This window comes from Nothobranchius furzeri, chromosome 12 (genome assembly GCF_043380555.1).
Source record: "Nothobranchius furzeri strain GRZ-AD chromosome 12, NfurGRZ-RIMD1, whole genome shotgun sequence".
NCBI classification, from domain to species: domain Eukaryota; kingdom Metazoa; phylum Chordata; class Actinopteri; order Cyprinodontiformes; family Nothobranchiidae; genus Nothobranchius; species Nothobranchius furzeri.
Genome location: NC_091752.1, coordinates 51883527 through 51908236, shown reverse-complemented (window position 1 = coordinate 51908236; position 24710 = coordinate 51883527). Strand labels below are relative to the sequence as shown.

General features: G+C 43.9%; 1 protein-coding gene across 4 annotated transcripts; it reads right to left on the bottom strand.

Moving 5' to 3' along the window:
- Positions 1–484: 484 nt before the first annotated feature.
- LOC107376631 (zinc finger protein OZF) lies at positions 485–24623 on the bottom strand. 4 transcript variants are annotated; one of them, XM_015945848.3, is made up of 3 exons: positions 23641–24623; positions 20581–20687; positions 485–2639 (listed from the first exon to the last, which is right to left on the bottom strand). In XM_015945848.3, the coding sequence occupies exons 2-3, from the start codon at positions 20672–20674 to the stop codon at positions 1324–1326; spliced, it is 1410 nt and encodes a 469-aa protein (XP_015801334.3). In that variant the 5' UTR covers positions 20675–20687; positions 23641–24623; the 3' UTR covers positions 485–1323. The 4 variants fall into 4 exon arrangements, with proteins under 4 accessions (XP_015801334.3, XP_015801332.3, XP_070398784.1 ...); XM_015945846.3 differs by having other exon boundaries at positions 24192–24623; XM_070542683.1 differs by having other exon boundaries at positions 24220–24623.
- Positions 24624–24710: the final 87 nt, after the last annotated feature.

Below are 24710 nucleotides of genomic sequence, written 5' to 3'. Positions count from 1 at the left end.
CCAAGATACTCTGATCGTCATGTGAGATACGATTCAAACCAGGAGTGTGCTTTCTCTGTGAGGCCCATGCTAGAGAGTGTGGACAAAAGGAAGCCATGGTTGACAGTGTCAAATGCAGCCGATAAGTCGAGTAGGATAAGCACTGAGGATTTGGCAGTCGCTCTAACTTCCGAATAGGTGACCCAGCCCGCGAGGCACTTCTTTGTGGCCCCTGCTCCACTAGCACCCCTTGCAAACTCGGCCTTTAATATTTGAGTAACCCTGGTGTAAAGACTTCAGCCAGTGGCACAGGCCTTAGTGTGGTGAAGATGGCTCAATTGGTACAGACTAAGATGAGATATAGATGGTTTCCACTTGCAGCAGAGGCAACCTGGTAATCATTGTTACAGATGATCATTTTTGTCCAGGCCTGTTCCATGAGTTTATTTAAAAAAAATAATTTCTTTGAAGCATGGTTGAAAAGCAATGTCTCACTTTCATTGGCTAAGTTTCAAAGATTGTTTTTATTTTGTCAGATTAAAGTTATTTCTGTGACCACTGTGGGTTTTTCTTACATTGATCGAAGGGTGCCAACAATTTTGTACGTCGGTAGATTAAAGTTGGCTTTGTTATTAAGTGAAATGATGATGTCTCATGACATTAAACAAAAGAATAGACACCTAAAATAAAAATAACCCAAGCAAAGATATCTCCAACAACCTGTAACAGCTGTTATACCAAAAAGGACAACAAAACACACTCATAACACCTGGATGGATTTCACCCTCAACAGTTCTTCAAATTTAATGCGCAAATATTTACAAAATAAAATACTCATAACAACAATAGAGTGAAATTAACAAGACATTCTATCCAAAGACATTAAGGTACACTGACAGGTATTCATCCAATAATTCACTGAACCAGAACCACCCAGAACTCTAATTTGTTCTGAAAGTTAAAGAACTGCACACCTCCGTCTCTTCCAACTTCCTTGCCACTTTCAAAATTATGGTTTAGTTTAATCTAAACAGACATTAAGTAAACGACCCTAAACCACCATTACACATGGTAGAAAATCTGTCTTCACACAGCTAACCTAACCCTAGTCAAGTTATTCAAAAATTGAAAAAAAGAAAAGAAATATAATCATGCATGAGAAACATTAATGAAGTGGTTCTCTCGCATTTGTAAATGGGAGTTTAGTTGAACATTTATGACTTGGGGGCCAGATATTGCCATGATCTAGGCTACAAGCCACCAGAGGTATAAGAATAATTTCCAGGATGTAAAACCTAAAGTGATCTCTTTAAGTACTCTTGTATTTAAACAAGTTCTTTCGTGTCATATGTGAACTCGCAGGTGTCTGTTTAAATGTGTCTTTTGGCTAAATCGTTGTCCACAGAGCTCACAAGGAAAAGGTCTCTGTCCTGTGTGTACTCTTGTATGTCTGTTTAAAGTTGACTTATCGCAAAAGTTTTGGCCACAGAGCTCACAAGCAAAAGGTTTCTGTCCTGTGTGGACTCTCATGTGGCTGTTTAAATGTGACTTTTGGCTAAATCTTTGTCCACAGAGCTCACAAGCAAAAGGTTTCTGTCCTGTGTGGACTCTCACGTGGCTGTTTAAATGTGTCTTCTGGCTAAATCTTTGTCCACAGATCTCACAAACAAAAGGTTTCTGTCCTGTGTGGACATTCACGTGACTGATTAAACTACACTTTTGACTAAATCTTTGTCCACAGAGCTCACATACATAAGGTTTCTGTCCTGTATGGACTCTCATGTGAATGTTTAAATTTGCCTTTTGGCTAAATCTCTGTCCACAGACCTCACAGGCAAACAATTTCAGTCCTGTGTGGACTATCTTGTGTCTGTTTAAATTTGTCTTATGTCTGAACCTTTGTCCACAGACCTCACAGACAAAGGATATTTGTCCTGTGTGGACTCTCATGTGTATGTTTAAACTTGATATTCTGCTAAATCTTTTCTCACAGTCATCACAACTAAATGATTTTAGTTGTGTCTGGACTTTCCTGCATGAGTCTACATGTTGCTCGTGGCTAACACTTTTCGTATTAACCAAGTAGTCTGAAGACCTTTTTGCTGAATGACCTGTCACTCTCATATGTTTCTGGAGGGACCACTCATGGAGAAATTGTTTACCACACTCAGGGCAGCTAAAGGATTTGTTGACAGTCTTAACATCTGATGCAGAAGACCTCCTCTCATTCCAGTCATTGTTTACTTCTCCAGTTTCCGGCCCAGAGTCTGACAGCTCAGTGTCTTCATCTCCACTATCTTCAGTCTCTGAGGAATCAGATGTCTGTTGATGATGGTTCAGATCTGGGTTCCTGCTAGTTTCTGCAGCCATCTGGTTAGCTGAGCTGCTGGTTGGAACATCTCTGTCTTGTGTTTGCTGGTGATGAAGTTGTGAGAACACAGGTTTCTCTTCATCATCCTCGCTCTTTATATAAACTGTAGTGAAGGAAAACCTGGCAGCATCAGTCTCCTCCTCCTTCAAATGGAACGGCTCTCCCTGCAGACTGGTCCAGAGTTCTTCCTGTTCCTCCTTTATCTGAAGGTGGTCTGGGTCTTGCAGGTCCAGGTTAGCACTCTGTTCATCAGGAGGTTCTTCTTTAACCAGCACCATCTGTAGGATATCTGTAGGAGACACAGAACCAAATGGTGTGAATTACCAACCGATGTAACTTTATATTCACACATATAAAATCGTATTACTGCTTTAAGCTGGTGAGATCTGAACTGACCCCAAAAACATGAAATACATTTAGAATTTAATGACTTTTTCATGTGCGGTGAAAAATACAGCGATTTAAAAAAAAATTGTAGGTTTACTAGAATGAATCAGATTTTTCTCATACGTTGATAACCTGAAACATTCCTTTAAAGTATTTATTTCACACAGAATACCATAAAAATGGATAATTCTACTTTCTTTGTCATAGGATATGCTACTACTAGTTCATCTGTTTAATTAATTATAAATTCACTCAGATAAAGACAATAAAGTTTACCTGTTACGAAATGGAATATCTACTAAGAAATCTCAAAGTATGCAGCCACAAAAACACTACCATATATGTTGTATTTATGTGTGCACGTGCATGTGCGTGTGTCTGCTCCGTCTTGTCACATTTATTTGGCACTAAATAAACAGAGCTCAACATCTTGGCTCTCTGAATGTGTCTGAGGTAAAAACCTGGCTTGCCTCACATTTTCTGTGGTTAAACGATAGCAAGACTGACGCTACACTTTTTAAGCCCACAAATATGAAACTCTCCTGTTGTTCCCTCACTCCCTTCACTAAGCCTCAAACTGTGTGCAACCAGACTGGGGGTTAAACTAGACTCGAACTTCTTGAAGACTTCAAATTTCAATGACAATGTTTATGAGGTCTTGTTTTTTTTCAACCTTGCGGCATTACAAGGTTAAAATCCATCCTCAGTTTTAAGTAATAACCTTCGCCGATAAACCTTTGAATGGTCCAGCATCCTAGCCTGGCTGGCCTGCCAGACTCCTCCACTGTTTAATTCTGCACAGACAAAGGGTCTGGGAACTCTCCTATTCAAATAACCCCACCCCGTGAGAATTCTAGCCGAGCCAATCAGCGCTGAGTAGCGTACGTCACACACCATAACGCCAAGTTTCTTATAATTATGCCGACTGAAGTGGAAATAACTGCGGCTCTTTCCTTTGTTCTAAATGACTTGAACACGTCTTTAAAACCACAACAAGGAGAAGGTGCCAAAAGCCTTTCTTCTAAAGAAAGATGTTTGCGCTGTTGCCAGATGCCATTTTTACTACAGCGCCGCGCGGTAGTCGGCTTTTCCGTCTTATTTCTGATTGGTTATTTTTGAGCAGCTTAGTCCCGCCCCTCATGTGCCTCTCTGCCTGTGAGTTACCAGATGCTTTCTCTGTGCAGAATTAAACAGAGGACGAGTCTGGGAGGCCAGGCTACCAGCATCCTCTTACCTATAGCCAAGCTGCTTATTCCTTATGTTCCATCCCGACCCCTACAGTCAGCTGATCACCTGCTTCGGTGCCTCCCAAAGGTCCGATACAAATCACAGGGGACTGTGATGTTTCATCTGCTGTCCCAGCAGGTTCAAATCTTCTCTGATGACACACATATATTTTAGCTTTGGTGGGTGACCCAGTCTTTTAATTCTAAATGATTCCTATGTGTTTTTTAGCTTAGTTTTGATCTTTTTGGTTGCATTCAGTCTGTTTAACAGACATGACATTCTGTTTTAGTCGTTGTATATTGTCGATTTATAAAGTGTTTCTTAGTTGTTTTCTTTAACAATTTTGCAGCTGTTTTTTAGTACCTTTACATCTATGATGTATTTTATCGTTGTTTAGTCATATTGTTATTTTTCTTTTTTTAATGCAAATTTTTGCCTAATAAGAAAATGAAGTTTTTGTTCCATCTGAGCATCTTGCTTCTTCCATGTACAGCACTTTGGTTAGCTGCCATGCTATGTTTAAATGTGCTATATAAATTAACAAAGGTATGGTATGTTGTGTTACTATTTTTTGCACTTTAATTTGTATTTGTTTAGTTAACACTCTCTGGCCACTTTGTGACTGTTAAGCCCAGATGTTAAAATGTGAAGAGGGTGCAACCCTCTGTTCATTGAGCTCCATTGGCTACCGCTAGCAGCATGCATCAAATTCAAATTGCTAACACTAGCATACAAAGTCCGAGATGGTACGGCTCCCATCTACCTGAATCCTCTTGCAAAGGCGTACGTCTCGGCCCGGCTGATCCGGTCATCACAGGATCGTCGGCTAGCAGTGCCTACACCACGCTCAGGACAATCCAGACTTTTCTCATGCATCGTTCCACAAATGTGGAATGACCTACCAAGAACTACAAGAACAGGGGCTTCCTTTTCGACTTTCAAGAAACTCCTGAAGACCCTGCTCTTCAGAGAGCATCTTCTAAACTAGCACCCTCCCTGCATCCACCCCCCTCTCTACTGTCCACTCCTTGTCCCCACCACTCCATGATTCTTCATGCTGCCTCACTGCCACCTACGACTGACTGGAAATTGGTTGTTGTTGTTGTTGTAATTGTTGTTAGCTTCAAGGGCAACATGCCGATTATCACTTGTAAGTTGCTTTGGACAAAAGCGTCTGCTAAATACATAAACAAACATAAAGTAGACGTGTGCAGGATGTTCAAATTAAACAAAGGCTTTATTTTCCTTGGGATATGTTCCTGGGAAGAGGCGGCGCTGTTAATAAACACAACGTATCAAATGTACAAATAGCTAACTCAAAATGCCTTCTTCAAAACTAAGGAAATTTCATAAATGGCACACGACACTATCAAAACTAATAACAATGATATTACATCAAACTTATATAGCGCTTTTTAGGTCACTCAAAGATGCTTCACAAAAAATGCAATAAACACATAATAATACAAAATGAAACATAGTAAACAGACTGGGGGATGCTGGGTTGATCCTAAGAGAAGGTCAATTTAAAGAAGTGGGTTTTAAGCGGTGACTTGAAAGTAGAAAGAGACGGCATTCCTGATAATTAGTGGGAGAGAGTTTCAAAGTATGGGGGCAGCGGCTGCAAAGGCTCGATCCCCATGGTGTGCTGTTTTGTTTTAAAGGGGAAAGGAGGTTGGAGTCAGCAGAACGGATTTGCCGGGAAGGAGAATGGCAGTGAAGAAGTTCCGTCAGATAGGATGGTGCAAGGTTATTGAGGCATTTGTAAGTGATGAAGAGCAATTTGTAATGGATCTGGTATGGAACTGGGAGCCAGTGAAGTTGTTTGAGTACTGGAGTTATGTGGTCCCTGGAGCGAGTGTGGGTGAGTAAATGTGCTGCTGAGTTTTGGATGTATTGAAGTTTTTGTAGGGCTGAGGAAGGAAGTCCGTAAAGAATGCTGTTACAATAGTCCAGTCTAGAGGTTATGAAGGCAAAGATGAATGTTTAGGCAGTGGAGTCAGTGAGGGATGGACGGAGACAGGCAATGTTGCGGAGGTGGAAGCACGATACCCTGTGGATGTTGTTGATGTGGAACTTGAAGGAAAGGGGGGAGTCGAAGATGACAGAGTTTACGGACTGTAGAGGAGGGAGTCACTGTAAGACCGTCAATTTGTAGAGAAATATTTTGAACTGAGGGTAGGAAAGATTTGGGACCAGTTATAATGAGTTCTGTTTTGGAGCAGTTCAATTTGAGGAAGTCGGAGTCCATCCAATGTTTTATGTCAGAGAGGCATCCTGAGATCGTGGAAAGCAAGGGCATAGGAACGAGTTTAATATTGGGGGGGGGGGGGGGGGGGGGGGGGGGGGGCACATGTTGGAAATCTAACAAATCTGTTGTAGGTCAATACATAGGTCAACCTCACTGAAAAAAATACATTTAATGATTATTTCTGATTCTAACGTGTCACTGAGTGTTTCATGCAGGCTGAACATGAACATAGTCTAGAATAGAATAGAATTTATTCTAATTGCTCATGGCAATTAAATTACAGATGGTCCGCCATCAACAGTGCACAAGACAATAAATGGCAATAAATGTCAAAAACCATGAAGGACTAAAAACAATTTAAAAACATTTAGCAAACAACAAGAAAGTACAACCAGTGATTCAGATCTGCTAAAACAATAATTTAAAAGGATTTAAAACAGTTTAGTCCACATTACTGATGGGGATGTGGGGGGTTGAATGGTGCTGTTGTGTTGAATGTTCTGATGGCCCAAGGGAAGAAGCTGTTGGAAAGTCTGGTGGTGTGTGATTTAACTGACCTGAAGCGGCGCCCTAAAGACGGGCGTACACTGTGCGACTTTTTCACTTTTTTGAGCCGATTTTCCAGTCGTGCGAGAATCCACGACATCGGGGCGAGTTTTGCACCGAGCAGTCGTGTAGTGTACAGGGGGTTACGAGAGGCGATTAACACCACGTGACCAGCTGCCGATCAGCAGTCGTGAGTTCGCAGGGACTTCTGGTGTGTTTAATATTTTGCTCGTCCCTCGTGAGGGTATCGCACTGTTGAAGCAGCGCTGCTAGCAGCTACGATCCAAAAAGTACCAGAACCGCTCACGGCGCATGTGCGCGCAATCCTGCATCAACGCCGGTCGCTCGCTATTTCCCTAATAACACACGCTGTTTGTTTTTGTTTCTACACTTTTTTTTACTCACAAAGATTGTCAAGAAAGCCTGTTTGTCGTGTTCATGTCAAATTAAACTGATCGCAAAACACAGATTTACTCTTTCGTTTTCCTCATCCAACCCCCATACATCCCTGTGTGTCCTCCTGCAGCACTCCCGAAGGACAACAGGCAAGACAAGACAAAAAAGTCTGACGTGTTGAGTAAAAACTGCTATTTTTAGCACATTTTTAGGGCCGACGTGTTGCTACCAGACGTACAGTGTGAGCAGTCAGGTCGCATGCGAGAACTGGGTCGTACAGTGTGAGCGCATGACTCGTGAGATCTGCTCTGTGAGGAAGTCGTACAGTTTGAGCTGAAGCTGAACGCTGCGAGTGAAAAAGTCGCACAGTGTACGCCCGGCTTAAGGGCAACAGTTCAAACAGGCAGTGGGCAAGGTGGGTGGTGTCACGGAGGATAGCAGCGGTTCTCTTCAGGCAGCGGGTTCTGGAGATGGCCTCCAGGGATGGCAGGGTGCAGCCAGTAATCTTCTGGGCAGTGTTTATTGTCCTCTGAACAGCCTTCCTGTCCTCAGCAGTGGAGCCTGCATACCACACACTCAAGAGAGTAGGTGAAGGTGCTCTCCACGGAGCAATGGTAGAAAGCCAGCAGCAGTTTCTGATCCAGGCCACACCTTCTCAAGACCCGGAGAAAGTGCAGCCGCTGCTGAGCCTTTTTAACCAGAGCTCTGGTGTTGGCAGACCAGGACAGGTCAGCAAAGATGATGGTGCCAAGGAGCCTGATGGAGGGGACACGGTCCACACGCTCTCCATTTATGAGGAGAGGGGCGTGTGTGTGACTGTGTCTTCTGAAATCCAGAATAAGCTCTTTTGTTTTTTGTATATTTAGAGTGAGGTTGTTATCTGAGCACCACCTTGACAGATTACTAACCTCTGCCCGGTAAGCTGCCTCATCTCCGTCTGTGATGAGGCCGACCACAGTGGTGTCGTCAGCAAACTTAAAGATGGCAGTGGATGGGTGGGATGCGGTACAGTCCGATGTGTACAGAGTGTACAGTAGGGGGCTCAGCACACAGCCCTGAGGAGAGCCAGTACTGAGCAGGATGGAGGAGGAGAGATGGGAGCCAAGTTTAACATGCTGTGGTTGATTTGTGAGAAAGTCTTTTATCCAGTGGCAGGTAGAGGGAAGGATATGAAGGCTTAGCAGTTTTGAGATAAGAATGTCTGGGATGATGGTATTGAAAGCTGAACTGAAGTCAACAAAGAGCATCCTGACGTAGCTTCCTCTGGTCTCTAGGTGGCTCAGTGTTGTGTGCAGCGTCAGGGCGATGGCATCCTCTGTTGATCTGTTTCCCCGGTAGGAAAACTGAAGGTTGTCGAAGGTGGTGGGGAGACAGGCTTGGATGTGATTGGAGATAAGTCGCTCCAGACACTTTGTGATTGCAGGTGTGAGGGCAACCGGACGATAGTCATTCAAGCTGTCTATAGAAGATTTTTTGGGGATGGGAATAATTGTTGCAGACTTGAGGCAGCTTGGGACTGAAGCATGAGACAGGGAGAGGTTAAACAACTTGGTGAGGATACCTGCCAGCTCACTGGCACACTCCTTGACCACAATCCCTGGTATGCCGTCTGGTCCGGCAGCTTTCCTGGGGTTTACTGCTCTCAATGTTCTTCTCACCTCATGTTCCTGGAGGATGAGAGAGGGAGGAGTGGGGTTTCTCATGTTGTGGTGGTGGTGGTGGTGGTGGTGGGGGGGGGGGTGTTGCAAAAGTGGGTGGGCAGTAGTTTCAAAACGAGCAAAGAAGTTGTTTAGCTCCTCTGCCTGTGTTCTGCTGCTGCCAGTGTTGGACAGAGTGTGGCCTCTGTAGTTGGTCAGAGTCTGAATCCCCTTCCACATCTTCCAGGGATTGTTGTTATGAAAGAGGTCTTCTATTTTCCTCCTGTAGACTCTCTTTGCCTGGCGAATGCCCTTCCTCAGACTAGTTCTGGCTATGCGGTACAAGTTGCTGTTACCTGACTTGAAGGCAACATTGCGGGCTCTGATTAGAGCCTGAACCTCTGATGTCATCCAGGGTTTCCTATTTGGGAAGATCTGAATCTGTTTGGTCACTGTGACATTTTCTACACAGGTTCTGATGTAGGATAGCACCGGCTCTGCTCCAGGTCCTGTTGTTCAAACACTCTCCAGTCTGTGCAGGCAAAGCAGTCCTGTAGCTGAGGGAGGGCTTCAGCAGGTAACGTGGTGATGGTGTGTGTTGTGGGCTTTGTTTGTTTCCTGAGGGGAGTGTAAGCCGGGATGAGAAACATAAGAGAATAGTCTCCTACCGCTATCTCCTGCATTAGCTTCTGATAGAAAATCTGATAGACGGTGAAACTCTAGGATTAGAAAAGCTTGACAGATGTGACTCAGGGCGTAAGGCAAAGCCCAGAAAGACAAGAAAATAACTTTTATAGCCCAGTTCACTAACATTCTGTTTTTTTTTTAATCGGGGACCCATGAGCCAGCCAGAAGGGGAGGAGACTTAGGCTCCCCATTAGCCAGATCCAGGTGATTTCCGGCCAACGTGGACATTTTAATGATAAAAAAGCTGTTTATGTTTCAGTACTGTTTTATTTTTATTTAATAATATGAATGTAGGATATATAATCTTATTCATAAGGGTAGAGATGTGTAAACAGATTTAATACAAGACTAAAGTTGTGAATATTCAGTCTGAATTGATCTGACTCTCATCAGAATATTTTAAACTACATCGGCCAACAATGCTGACCAACAATCAGAAAAATCTGTTTGCTTCTGACAGAATGAAACAAGAAATAATTCACTCACAACAACAGCTGGAACTACGTTAATTTTCAGATGGACAAAAGAAAAAACAGTGGCCAAAATTGCAGTCTAAAAGCACCAGAATGCAGAGTTTAACACTTATTTTTCTAATATTTCTAAGGAAGGAAGCATTTATTTTATTCTTAAGCCGTACTGCCCAGCTCTGCTTGTTATGGGATTAAATACATTTAACTGTTCACTTATTGTTACATTCAAATCTTCCTCTCATCAGCAACCTAAAATGATCTCACTCTTCACTGTAGCACCTCAGCAGGTCTGGCTCTCCCTGTCTCACCCTCAGCAGGTCTGGTTCTCCCTGTCTCACCCTCAGCAGGTCTGGCTCTCCCTGTCTCACCCTCAGCAGGTCTGGCTCTCCCTGTCTCACCCTCAGCAGGTCTGGTTCTCCCTGTCTCACCCTCAGCAGGTCTGGTGCTCCCTGTCTCACCCTCAGCAGGTCTGGTGCTCCCTGTCTCACCCTCAGCAGGTCTGGTTCTCCCTGTCTCACCCTCAACTGGTTCCTGCTGAACTTCTTCTGATCTCTAATGTAAAAACAGTGGACACTACTGTTGGAGGACTAGTGCAATGATAAAATCATGGTTGTTATAGTATTATTTAGTCGTGTTCACTTGTTATCATGCTCGAATCTTCCGCTCATCATCAACCATCTAAAATCTCACTCTTCATTGTAGCACCAACCTGCACCTCAGCAGGTCTGGTGCTCCCTGTCTCACCCACAGCAGGTCTGCCACTGCCTGTCTCACCTTCATCATTTTCCTGCTGAACTTCCTCTGGTCTCTTATATGAAAAAAGTGACAAGAATAAGGTTTCAAAATAAAATGTGAATAGAATGTCACAAGCAAGCAACAATCACACTTACAAACTCCATTTTATGTGGAGATTCTACTTTTTTTATTTATTTCGTGTCAAATGGTTTTTGTCTGTTACTGTCAAATTCGCAATTTTTTGTTGACTAGTAGTGTTGTTTAATGTTTAATGCTAACTAGCAAGATGTTTACGTTAGTCAGCCAGTCTAACGTTTGACCAGAAATACAATTATCCTCTTGGACTAAATTATTACCAACTCACATTTGCTTTCTTTCTTTTTTTGCCCATGAGAAAAACTCGCTGAGCTGCTGTCGTCCTGGCTCAGACTCCCGCTTCACTCAGCCAGCCTGGCTAACTCCCTGAGGGGAGGGGCTGTGTCGGTTAGAAGTCAGCAGTGTCTTTCAAAATAAAGCTCGTGAGTCAAATAATTTAAAATCAATTTTTTTTCTTCTCCATGTTATTGTGCGTGTGTGTGTGTGTGTGTGGGTGGGTGGGTGGGGGTGGGGGGTGGAGGTGGGAGGGGGGAGGGACGACGACAAATGCGCGTTTGTCCAATATTGAAGGGGACCCCCCCCCCCCCCCCCCCCCCCCCCGTTCCTACGCCCTTGGTGGAAAGAATGGCTGGGGTGATTGATTTGCTGGAGATGTAGAGTTGTGTGTCTTCAGCGTAGCAATGAAAGTGAAGACCGTGTTGGCGTATGATATGACCAAGGGGGAGCATGTACAGGATGAAGAGGAGTGGCCCCAGCACAGAGCCCTGGGGAACACTGTGGGTGACAGGGGCAGTGTGTGAGGTGCAGTTGTTGACAGAGATATAGTGGTGGCGGTCGGAGAGGTAAGAAGTGAACCAGTTGAGTGCTGAGCCAGTAATACCAATAAATGATTGAACACGGTTAAGGAGGATGGCATGATCGATGGTATCGAAAGCTGAGTTGAGGTCAAGGAGGAGGACAATGGTGAGGGAACCAGAGTCAGAAGCAATCAAGAGGTCGTTGGTTACTTTCAGTGAAGCCTGATTGATGCTTCTCCGTCAGCTCCGCAAGGGACAGAAACGCACAGATTGACGGAAGCGTTTTGCTCTCATACTTCTCCGTTTCCTGGGGAGTGTTGCAAAGCAATTCCCCGGCAGGACAACAGAGGGCGTAGCGCTGTTCTGAGGTACCCTGTCATGTATCGGTCCAAGACAGTGTGTTTACATTGTGTTTTTTTATATAAGAGACTTTTTAACACAGACAAATTTGTCTCTCATCCTCCTCCACCTTTTCATGCGCTCGCCACCTCTAAACCCACGTGTCCTGTCATTTCCGTCCACAAATAAAATGCTTGCTGCGCATCTTTTCACTCCTCCAGTCATGGGGAATTAAACGTTCATGTTTTTAGAGTTTTTTCGCGAGGTGTTCTTCAAGCTGCTCCGTGTCTGCCGCTAGTTATCCTCGGCTCTCTTTATGTTTTTGAGGGCGCGATGGCGGCGGTGGAGATGACAGCGACGTCCCGACCAATCACAAGCTTGCACTGTCCATCTCGACTGACGGATGTTTAGAAAAGAGAGCTCGACTCCGTCCGTCCTTGCGGAGCTCTCCGGCAGGCCCGCAAAGACGTTGCGTGAACTCCTCCTCTTGACTCAAGCTCATCAAGCTCCAGGCCTTTATTGGAAGGAGGGCCAGTATTAGAGGCAGGCCTCTATTTCTATTTGAGCAAAATGAACTAATGGTTCGCAGGAGTTTTTGACAATTAAAATTGCGCCCACATTTTCAAAGTTAAACACATTTCTTTTAACAACGGTAGTTTCTGCTTCAGCCCTCTCCCCCCTCCCCCTGCGCAGCGGCTGCAAACTCACTGATGCGCCTGCAGCCTCTCGGAGTTCCTGCTGCTCTAAACATTAAAAATACTTATTTCATTTTCTGTTCCTCACTTCTGATTACCTTCAATGGTGTCTGTTTGTTGCAACCACCAGGTACAAAAACTAACTTGTTTTTATTTGACTATTTTTCTGTCCTGTCTGTTTATTATCTTCCTGCATCTCCTCTCAATCCTAAAGAAAAACTGCTACCTGGGTTCATATATATTCACCTCATGAGTTACCTTTGAACTGCAGTTCTAAAAGATCTACCGACCGCTAAAACAGCGGAGCGCTCGCTGTTTGGCGGCCGTATCAGTGATCAGTGCGTCGGAGGACAAGGTGATGCGCGCAGCGCCCCGCTCCACAGCATGCAGCAAACGCATCAGGCGCAAATAAAAGACAGAAAACATTAAAGGAAATGAACTGACATGAACGGTTGCGTGTTAAATTAGTTTTTGAGGTGCCGACACCTGATTGTTACTGTGGCCGTGCTCAGGAGGCAGATCTACCGACCGCAAAAACAGCGGAGCGCTCCCTGCTTGCCGGCCGCATCAGTGATCTGTGCGTCGGAGGACAAGTTGATGCGCCCCGCTCCACAGCAGCGATACACTTCAGGCGCAAATAAAAGACAGAAAACATTGAAGGAAATGAACCGACATGAACGATCGCGTGTCAGTACCTACGGTCTGGCACAGCGCGTTCCCCCCCCACCCCCCGAGCGCAGGAGCTTGTCACCTGCTGACAGCAGGCTGCTGTCTTTTCCGAGGGCTGCATCTTGCCGGTCATTATCACGTGACAGCGACTAGTCGACGACAGGCGTAAAAAGTCACTATAGTGAAGTTGACTAGTTCATACACCCCCTACTGCTGCTCTCCAGAGTGTTCTGCAGCATAATCAGCACGTTCTCTTTGAACTTGATAGTGTAATGACCTGGCTGGGGTTGTAAGCCAGGTGCATTCTGGGTATTGTGTTATATGTGTTTCCTATCGTTCTGCTAGTTCCTATGTGCTGATTTGCGTGTTGTGTGAGTGTTATGTAAGCCACAGGGAAGGTGATGTGTGTTCTGTGGAGTGGGTTGAATTAGCATGGTTAACTGACACCGTGACTCTGCGTGGTAGGAGCATGATAGAGGATCGTGTCTGTAGCATTACAAAGCGTTGAAGAAAAAGTCTAATAAAGGTCTGCGTGAACCTCTACTGCCTCCTGCTGGTTGATTTGGGGACTATAACCCTGCCGCTGGGACGCTCATACTTGCTTGTTACCACATTCCACCCGGCCACAATAAGAGACCGGCCATTATTTACCTCCACTGACTCTGACACCGGCCAAAATTGGAGACCCGGCCTTTAATTGAATGCCAGCCTGTATTAGAGGATTTACGGTAACTATATTATTGCCACAAAGTGATCTGCGGATCTTTGTGGTAATCAGTCACCTGAACTGATGAGACACAAAATAAAGACAATGTCTGCCTTTCCATGTTATTCATTACTGAAGGCATAAAGTGCATTCAGGTTTCACCCTATGAGGGTCACAGAATGAGCCCAGAACAAAAGCATAAATACAACTTTATAGTCCAGCAAGACACAGACACACATGTTGACAAAAGTATAAGAACTGCCCCCTCAGCCCATCCTCCTCCTTCCCTGGAATTGGCAGACATAACTTACTTCCTAGCTAGGAATGAAGGCTACCTGAAAAATGGTATCTGTCTGGACTGTGGAGATGTAGGCTGCAATAATCACAAGTCACATCACACATGTATGATATAAAAATATCCATTACTGGACAAAAGTACAGAACTGAGCCCCCTGAACACCTCAGACCTTGGCATTTTAACCCTTTTGTACTCTGTTACGGATGCCAGGCTGGCCTGTGGGAAGAAGCAGCCAGGATCACCAAGCCCTGGTGAATCAGCCTCACACCGCCCCTCCTCCTCCTCTCTCCCGGGCTGCTGAGGAGCACAGCTGCGAGGAATCATCATGATGAGCAAACACCTGCATAAAAGGGCTGTGCCTTCAGCAGTCTGGGAGGCAGCAGTGCAGGGGTTCTGCTGTCCTCCTGGGTTTTGTTTGGTTTTAACCCCTTTTTGGTTGCATTCGTTTGAATTCGTTGGAGTTTTAAACTGTGGTAGTTTTTAACTCTTGGTGATAAGTTTTTTAAAGGTTAACTGTGTTTGGTGCAATTTTACTGACTTTGGTTTTGAAAAACCTTCATGTGGTCAAGCTTTTAAAATAAGATTTTACCAGGTGTTTTAATCAGTAAATTGTTTGGGACTTTTTATCAACTTTGGGATTTTAAAACATCTTCTGCTCGGTTAAACTTTTAATATAAGTTTTAACCAGGTGTTTTATAGTTGATAATTTGGCTGTGTAATGTTAACCTTTGTAGAGAGATCTGTTTGCTTGTGTTTTAATACCTTTTTGTTACAAATAAACCCATTTTAAACTCCTCCGCCAGTTCTTAATGTTACCCCCATCCTTCACATTTTTACCAACACATGTCGGGGATGTAACATACTCCAACATCCCATCCATAAGACAAAACACATTACTTCCATGTGACCCGGAATTTTTTAAAGGAGCACCACCACCAACTGTCATCAGGGAAAAGCAGTGCAGCTGCACCGTCTGCATCCAGGAGGGAGGAGGGGTCAAAGCACATCCTCGGTGTCCCGCTGTCCATGGTGCTGAATCCCAATGGGGCGAAGTGCAGCAGACACACACTGTCTGCAGTGCCGAACTCCCGCCCCTTGGATGGACAGGCGGCGGCCGTAACAATAAGGTTCAACCGGTCCAGTTGCTTTTTTGTGTTTTACACAAAGAGTAACTAGTCATCCACTAGCCAGTAACTGAGTGTAACTCATCTAAGGTAGGTGAAATTGACTTGGGTTTACTCCAAGGGGCCATTATTGTCTGCATTTTTGACGCCAAGTGGCTAAAATTGCTGTTCCACGCTCATCCACTAGGGGCTGGCACCATGAGTGAGCAAATTCTCATTGACTCCCATGTTAAAAATGGACACAACACAACAACTATGATTGCTTATCTAACAATAACATTAATAAACTCAAACATTTATACATGCTTTTCCTAATTTGCAGTAAAGATAAAACTGCAATGTTATAAATAAAATAACTGAAAATCAAAAACATGCATGCAAAACCAAAGCTGACAAGCAAAGCAGTGCTTAGAGACTTTTATGTAGAGAGGCGCTATATAAAAGATAATATCTTCTTCAAACATTTTAGTATAATTCTTATGACTTGCAATAAAACACAGAGAAAAAAAAACACTTGTTGGCTTTTAGGGGTAGCAGCTAAACATTTCTCAGTCTCAGTTAGCACACTGACGATACTCAGCTTATTTTAATTGAAACTCTAAAGCAGTGGTTCCCAACCTTTTTCCCAAGGGACCCCTTTTTTACCAGTATAATTTCTGACGACCCCCTCCCATTCTCTCTTCCAGTACAAACAGTATTAAGAAATGATAAAATTGTTCAAGCATATTTTAATATGCTTTGATTCAATAGATAACAGTAATAGTAGGCTCCAGTACAGAACAAAGTCATTAACAAAACCAAACAGAGCATAATGTGCTTGACAGTTTGTATTACTTTTCTGAACACATTGTTTCTTGTAAACACTGATAAATCAATCAATCCTTTCAATAAATGTTTGACACATAAAAAATAGACTGAGCAAAATGTACTTAAATGTGTATATTACTGTTTATACTAGATTATTTACTGTAAAGGCTGTGATTAATCAACCAGTCCTATCTTTAATGAACTTTTGACACTTGAAAATAAAACAGTGAGCTGAGCAAAATGTTCTTAAAAGTGTGTTATTTTTTCTGTACTAATTATTTCCTGTCTTAATATCAGTAAACTTTTCACTCAGGAAAAAAACTTTGAGCAAAATGTAGGCTATAAACAAGTAATAAATGAAGTTTTAACCCCTTAAAGTGGAGAGGTCCTGGCGACCCACTGAGAGGCTTTAGTGCCCCCTTGTGGGGGTTGGGACCCCCAGGTTAGGAACCACTGCTCTAAAGCACACACCTTGTCTTAGGTCCGTAGCTGATGCCTAAAACCTGGATACTTTGTGCTGGAGAGACGTAGTGCTGTTGTGAACCTCTAGCTTAGCGCAACGTTAGCTTAGCATGACATTAGCTTTGCACTAAGCTAGCGATCTTGTCCATCGGCTTTAGTTAGGATTACTCCAACACTCTGGAAACTATTTGGGGTTTTCTTTGGGTGTTGTCATCCCTTTTGCATTTGTCAATTTGTCAACTGTATGATCAGTTGGAGCTGCAGTAGTAGAACAAGTCGACCATTTTTTTTAATCGATGTAATTGAATTATTTGAGTAATCGTTTCAGCCCTGCCAGTAACTGAGTCAACAACAAAGGACTCACAGAAATTTGACCGCGGTGGACCAGCGAAGCCCGAAATCCTCGGTCAGCTAAAGCCAAGCCGGGCGTACACTGTGCGACTTTTTCACTCGCAGCGTTCAGCTTCAGCTCAAACTGTACGACTTCCTCGCAGAGTAGATCTCACGAGTCATGTGCTCACACTGTACGACCCAGTTCTCGCATGCGACCTGACTGCTCACACTGTACGTCTGGTAGCAACACGTCGGCCCTAAAAATGTGCTAAAAATAGCCGTTTTTACTCAACACGTCAGACTTTTTTGTCTTGCCTGTTGTCCTTCGGGAGTGCTGCAGGAGGACACACAGGGATGTATGGGGGTTGGATGAGGAAAACGAAATAAAGAAAGTGAATCTGTGTTTTGTGATCAGTTTAATTTGACATGAACACGACAAACACGCTCTCTTGACAATCTTTGTGAGTAAAAAAAACGTGTAGAAACAAAAACGAACAGCGTGTGTTATTAGGGAAATAGCGGGCGAGCGGTGTTGATGCATGCATGCGCCGTGAGCGGTTCTGATACTTTTTTGGGTCGCAGCTGCTCGCAGCGCCGCTTCAACAGTGCGATACCCTCACGAGGGACGAGCGAAATATTAAACACACCAGAAGCCCGTGCGACCTCACGACTGCTGATCGGCGGCTGGTCACGTGGTGTTAATCGCCTCTCGTAACCCCCTGTACACTACACGACCGCTCGGCGCAAAACTCGCCCCGATCTCGTGGCTTCTCGCACGACTGGAAAATCGGCTCAAAAAAGTGAAAAAGTCGCACAGTGTACGCCCGGCTTTACCTAGTTATGATTTTGTTACTAAGCAGGCTTGAGGTGCCTTCACTTTGGAGTCGCTCTATCGTGTTTTTATTGCTAAAAACACCCGGAAAAACTCTGTTGGGTTTGGATTAGCATGTAGCTAATGTCTGGCTGATCTCCAAACGTGGAGCATGAGCTAAAAGGCGACAGCACCCAGCTACGATGACAACGACCTGAGGCTCCACTTGTAATTTAACAGTCCCAGTCCATATTAGATCCCGCCGGCGACCAGCATGACTACAGCCTCGCATGGGAGCCAGTCAGCCGTGCGGATGAGTTACCCCAGAGCCCTTCTTAGTTTCTTAGGTTAGCTAGTAGCTACACCGGTTCATTTGTTCTAACCCTGTTCCAAATGTAGCAGCCCGACCCTCAGCTCCACCTCTTTTCCCATTTTTAGATTGTCTGGGCGTGACGAGACGTGTGACACGGTCACAAAATCAGTGGTGGGAACCTCCCATTTTTGGCCTCAACCTGCCCCCCACGGAACAATGGGCGAGCTATGTCCATATTTTTATATGTCGATGGTTTACCCCAGTGAACAGTCATGATTCGTGGCTTCATTTCCCCATGGGGCTAGGGTCTGTTTACTGGAGCCATCAAGCTAAATAAAAACTCTTCTGGTTAAATAGAAGTATGCCTGCCACCCATCCAGTAAAATATGGAATTGTCTAATATTTGTTTTATAAATGTTGCATCCCATATTGAACCAATGCAGGACGCAATTTGTTTCATCTTTTCATAAAAGTCGAGCACTTGTCTGCCACATACACATTAACACTTAACTTAACCATTATGAACAAAAGAAAACAGGAAATACTAAGGTCGGCCATATTCTCATGGCAGGATCTGAATAGGACCCCCTCTCCCCGGTTTGCTATAAGCCGGAGCTGCCTGTGTGTGCTACTGTCACAGTCACCGTGAGACGAACGCAACCCATACGCACCTGCTCCTTTTCAATATGTCCACTTCCCCCAGGTCCACCAATAAGGGGGGACAAACGGGTCTGTTGTCAGCTGATGTAGGCCGAAGGGTGTCTGCACTGCTTCTAACACTAAACCCTCTGTCAATCATCTCTGTGACCTTTAACCCAGCTCTCACTCTGGATTCTCATGTCAGTCAGTTATCTTGTTCGCTCCTCGTTTCATCTCAGTCCCATTCTGTCGCGCTCTGCACTTGAGACTGTTAATCCTCACCTTCATCTCTTTACACCTGGACTACTGCAACTCACTTTTCACTTATCTGAGCAAAACCAACCAGAACTATTTATAGATGGTTCAGGATGCCTGTGCTCGGCTTCTGACCAAGTCCTCAAAATAGACCCACGTCACCCTGGTCCTCTTCCAGCTCCACTGGCTGCCAGTTTACATCCATGCTCGCTTCAAAATCCTGGTTCTGGTTTTTAGGGCCTTACATGGACAAGCACCATCACACATTGGTGATCTTCTCAGGCCCTACACCCCCAGCAGAAGCAGCATGCTGGATGGTATTATTTCTCCTCTCACTCCCTCCCTCACTCATTCACAAACACACACACACACACACACACACACACACAAACTAGGGCTGTCGCGGTAACCGCAAAAATGAAATATCGTGATATGAAGAAGCCCACCGCGCTGCATCACGGGCCACCGCGATTACTGAACGTGATTCAACTCAATGATGCATGATGAGAAGGATGGCTGCACTGGTATCAAAACGAAATGTTACTTTGCTCCTTTGGGAGCACTTTGGTTTTCTGTACGTCAGCTGCTGCGCAGCCAGAGTCCTTGGCCGAGACAGAGCTGCCACCAGCGGCAAAAATAAATAAATAAACGCTCGGAGACCTGCTGAAGTCCCGGACAAGCACTGCTTCTGCAACCGTCCCGAAGAGAGTTTGAGCCGAGCTGGAGCTCACTCGCTACCTGCAGGAGGAATGCATCCACCCTAAAGAAACCCCCCTGACATGGTGGAGCAACAACCGGGAGATATTCCCTTTGCTCGCCAGAGTTGCACGCAAGTACGTGTGTGTTAGTGCAACGAACGCACCATCTGAGAGGGTTTTCAGTGTTGGTGGAAATGTTGCCACCCCTCTCAGATCCTCTCTCAAACCGTATATAGTTATCATGCTGGTTTTCCTTGTAGGTAACAAGGACGTGACCGAGCTATAAATCACCGTCATTCGTGTGTAGTGAAACGATAGTGCGCCCGCCCCCCGGCGCGCCCGGTACATGTAATTTTTTATGCTTTATTTTAAACAACTAAACAAAATGGGGACTTGTTTCTTATTTGTTAGATGCTGCAGCCAAATTTGCATTTAAAAGTTTAACCTCCTGAATTTAGTTGTTTTTAAGTTCAGTCGGACTCCGACTGTCGGAGAAACAAACGTTACTGCGATCTGTGTTGTTACTGCCCTTTGATCTGCATTCAGTAAAGTGTTATAAAAGAAGGCACGGCAATTTTTAACCTTTTTTAAATGTGTAAACATTATGTTTAGATAGTACTGCAATTAAAAAGGGCTGCAATAATATCGCACACCGCAATATTAAGCCACCCTGAATCCCCGCAGGGGGAATTCCTCAACCGCGACAGCCCTAACACACACACACACACACACACACACACACACACACACACACACACACACACACACACACACACACACACACACACACACACACACACACACACACACACACACACACACACACACACACTAATGGTTGTGTAGCACTACCTGTATTAATGATGTCCAGATCCATATATTGATGTAAACAGGGTGAATCAGCTGATCGATGATCCTGAAGTGGTAGCTCGTTTGATGTAGCCATGTTTAGCTAACAGCTGCAATGGAAACAAAGCAGAAGACATGAAGCTGCAGAAGAACGCAGGAGATTAAAGATCCAGTGGTTTGGTTCTGATCAGCCGAGGGTAGATGCTGTCTATGGAGGAAACAAGCAACTGCTGCTGTTATATCATAAAATTAGACCTTCTCTGAAACGGATATTATTTGAGTATTTCTTGGTTTATCTAGAAGATATTTTCCCACACTAGCATTCACATCGCTGAGACGGTTGGTGGGAGTGTTTAGCCTGGTCTGCCAGACTCCTCCTCTGTTTAATTCTGCACAGAGAATGAGTCTGGTAACTCTCCCGTGAAAATAATCCCACCCCCTGAGAATTCTAACCGAGCCAATCAGCGCTGAGCAGAGTGCGTCTGGTTACTCAAAGGCAGAGAGGCATGTGAGAGGTGAGACTAACCAGCTCAAAAATAACCAATCAGAAAAAATGCGGAAATGCCGACTGTAGTCAGAGCCGCGGCGAACTCCACTTCAAACGGCACCTTTGTTGTTTATTAGAAACTGAGCGTTGCGGTGTGTGACATACGCTGCTCAGTACTGATTGGCTCAGTTCGAATTCTCAGGGTGTGGGGTTATTTGCATGGGAGAGTTACTAGACTCATTCATACAAAACAATCATCAGTAGAACCCCGTCTTGTCTTCGCTCATTACTCATCACTTCCAACAACCAGCGCAATTTACGTTCCAGTAACTTAATCTCTGTGGTTAGTCCCAAAGCTCGCACCTCCTTTGGCCACTCCTCATTCCAGTTTGCTGCTTCCAACGACTGGAATGAGCTCTCAAAGCCAAAGAACCTTGCCTTGATGTCTTGGCCCCGCCCCTGTTGCCTAGGAGATACGTCATTGTTAGCTGCCGAAACGTGTTCCAATGTTCATGGTCTACCGAGGCGTGTGTTCTCTGTTTGTTAGCCGCTTAGCTAGCTGAGCGAGGATACATGGGAGGTGTCTTGTAGCCTAGCCTTGGTCAAAAATTTCCCAGAACACACCGTATTTTCAAAAGGACAGCGTATCAGAAGCCAGCAGCTACTTCTGGGATCATTTTCAAATTTTAAAATAAGTCAACTAATTTAAAATGTTTTTTTAGATCCAAAGAAGTTATCTATGGTTGCTTAGTTGCTTAGTAGTTGCAGCTTCAGTGGCTAGCAGGTAGTAACTCACTTATATTTTTAATTTAATAAACATATACACAATTTAAAAAGTAAAAGGCTTGTTGTATATTTATATTGAAACTGATAAGTATAAAATGTAACGTTATCTCCCGTGTTACGTGGCGTTACGTGACCACCGTGGAAGCTGCGGTCTGTTCCATTTAACAGTTTTCTTTGACCAAGGAAGGACAGTGTCCTCGTAAGCCAGGCGCCTTGACATTGAGAAACACCCTAAAGCTCACTACCTACATTCCATCATTTACCTTCAATCATTCATTGCAATCAATATATTCTGATCAATGTTCCTTCTTCTGAGTGCTTAAAGACTGTTTTAAGTCTGTTTTGATTGCTTGTACATATTGTAAATGAGAACAGTCCTTTGACTTATGTATAACTGTTTTATCTTATTTTGATCTTGTATGTTTTTTTCTTACCTGTTTTTCTTTGATGTAAAGCTAACTATGTGTTTGTTGTTGCTGCCTCTCGGCCAGATCGTCGTTGTAAATGAGAATGAGCTGTCAAGCCACTCATCTGGATAAATAAAGGTTAAATAAAAATTTTAATGGACGTTTACAGAGTAAGTAAGTAGAGTAAGTCAAATATAGTGCATGTCTGACCATAATGCACTCTGTTGAACAATAAATTTTAATAGAAAATGGTACATGTAGGGTGGGGCAAAATGGGAAAAAAATCCTAATACTATAATATTATTTTTCATATAAGTTGATGAATATATATCATGATGTTAAACAAATTACAATTGTCAATTTTTTTATGTTCCCTGGTACTTTTAACTAGGGATGGGTGATATATTGTGTATACTTAAGGTATTGCAAGTTTTTCTGTATCTGATGGTATAAATGACCCTTTCAATAACCATCATTGTCATGACAAATTTAAACCATCTGCTTGTAGCAGTTACTATCATGTAACTCACGCTGGATGAGTCTGTTTTACAAAAGATGAAAAGTAGAAACTTACATCCACCATTCAAGCTGCAAAATTCAATAAAAAACCCTTAGAAGAGGACATGTTGGGTGGACATCACCTTCCAGCAGGTCAACAGCTAGATCTTTTTCGTGTGTTAAAGGAGCCAGTTGGTTCCACGCAGCCAAGAGTCTGAAATAACTGTAGCAGGTATGCCAACATCATTTTATTTCAATGAGGGTCCTTCAGATGAAACGTTTCTTAGAATAAATGTGAGCTGATCAAGGTGTGCAACATCCGGTATGGAGTCAACAGTGATGGAAAAGTGTTCAGGCACTTTTACTTCACTATTTCAGACAGAACCTGATCATCCATCAGCTGAATAAACTCTTCATGTTTTATATGAAGGTGTTCCTGTGCCTTCATTCCCATATTCCTCTATGTGAGACCACAAAAGGAATAAACTCACTTAATAACTCCTGAATGCCCAGGTAATAACTACTATCAACAGTCCTGCCAAAAACATAACTGGACCCTCTGAGCCACACCTCCTTCTGCCCAAAACAAACACAACTCTTCTCCAAACATCAGCCCTGTATGCACATTCATTTCACACTGTTTCTCCCGGTCTGGATCTATCCTTCCAGCGACTGGCCCGACTGTAATACACATCAGCATAGCTTTTTCTGTGATGTCTGCTGCTGCAGTGCTGTTTCATGCATTTTGTGACATGTTTCCACTCACTAAACCCGTTTCAAAGCACGACTAACTTTTAACATAACTGACAAAGTGGCATGCCAAACAAAACCAAACCCAGCTCCGGATAGAAAAGCAAAGCAGCCGCTGCCTTTGCACATACTCACCATTGGAGAAGACACATATTAGAGGGAGTAGGGTGTTTGTTCCACCGTTTATAATCATCTTCGATCTTGTGCAGTAGTGGACTATGATGGAGGCTAAAAGGTTCTGATGGTGCGGGCTAAATCTGTTAGCTCACGTTTCGATTTACAGTCAGGGTCCTACGATCACAATTATAACTATTTTCCTTTGCATTTGTTTTTTATTTCCTCATTTCATAGCTTTATCATAGTTTCAAATTATTTTAGAACACATTAATTCAAGTCACCTTTACTCCGCTATCTTATTCATGTACTGAACACACCCAACATACTTTTGCCTGAAATCTACAAAAAACGTGAATATTTCACAACTAAGATCAAGAAACTTATATTTATAATTGTTTTAATAAAATATCGTTACGGGAAAACACCAAAATGTCTGTGAAAGCTCTTAAAGCCCATCACTCACCACGGAGTGAACGCCTTTAATATCTAACAGATCTAGTAAGCACGGCTTTGTTTTGAGACGTAGGTGTAAACATCCATTAAATGTTGTGTCTCCCTCTCAAACTCACATTTAAAGCTCCATTTTGTTACACTCACGTTGTCTGTAGAAACAAAACACATTTAAATCCAAACAGAGAGACGTAGCAGCTTTTCCGCAGCCGGGAGCAGAAGGAGAACGGCGCATGCGCAATGACTGTGAGTCTTCTTTGGTGTTTAACATTCATCACCGCCACCTAGCGATCTGGAGTGGGAACGCCAGTTCTCTCCTTGTCGATTCATGCTTCTCCGTCAGCTCCAAAAGGGAGAGAGTATATAAGTCGATGGTCCACACGCAGACACCCAAAACGGAGAAAATGCAGATCTTCACTTTGGCCGGAGTTTTTAAAAAGATCCGTTTTCGTGTGAAAAAACTCCGTTTTCGTGTGGATGACAGCAGGCCAAAACGTAGAAAAATATCTACGTTTTGGCAGATCCCCGACTACGTGTGGACAGGGCCTTCTTCTTCTGGGGTTTAAATGGCAGTTGGCACACAACGAATGGTGCATTACCGCCACCAACTAGTGTGGTCTGGAATAGCGCGCGCGCGC

Coding starts and splice junctions, on each gene's coding strand:
- LOC107376631 (XM_070542682.1), bottom strand. CDS start 24,343: ATGTTAAACACCAAAGAAGACTCACAGTCATTGCGCATGCGCCGTTCT. Junction 2,640..24,219: donor GTTTTGTTTCTACAGACAAC/GTGAGTGTAACA, acceptor TGTCTCCTACAG/ATATCCTACAGATGGTGCTG.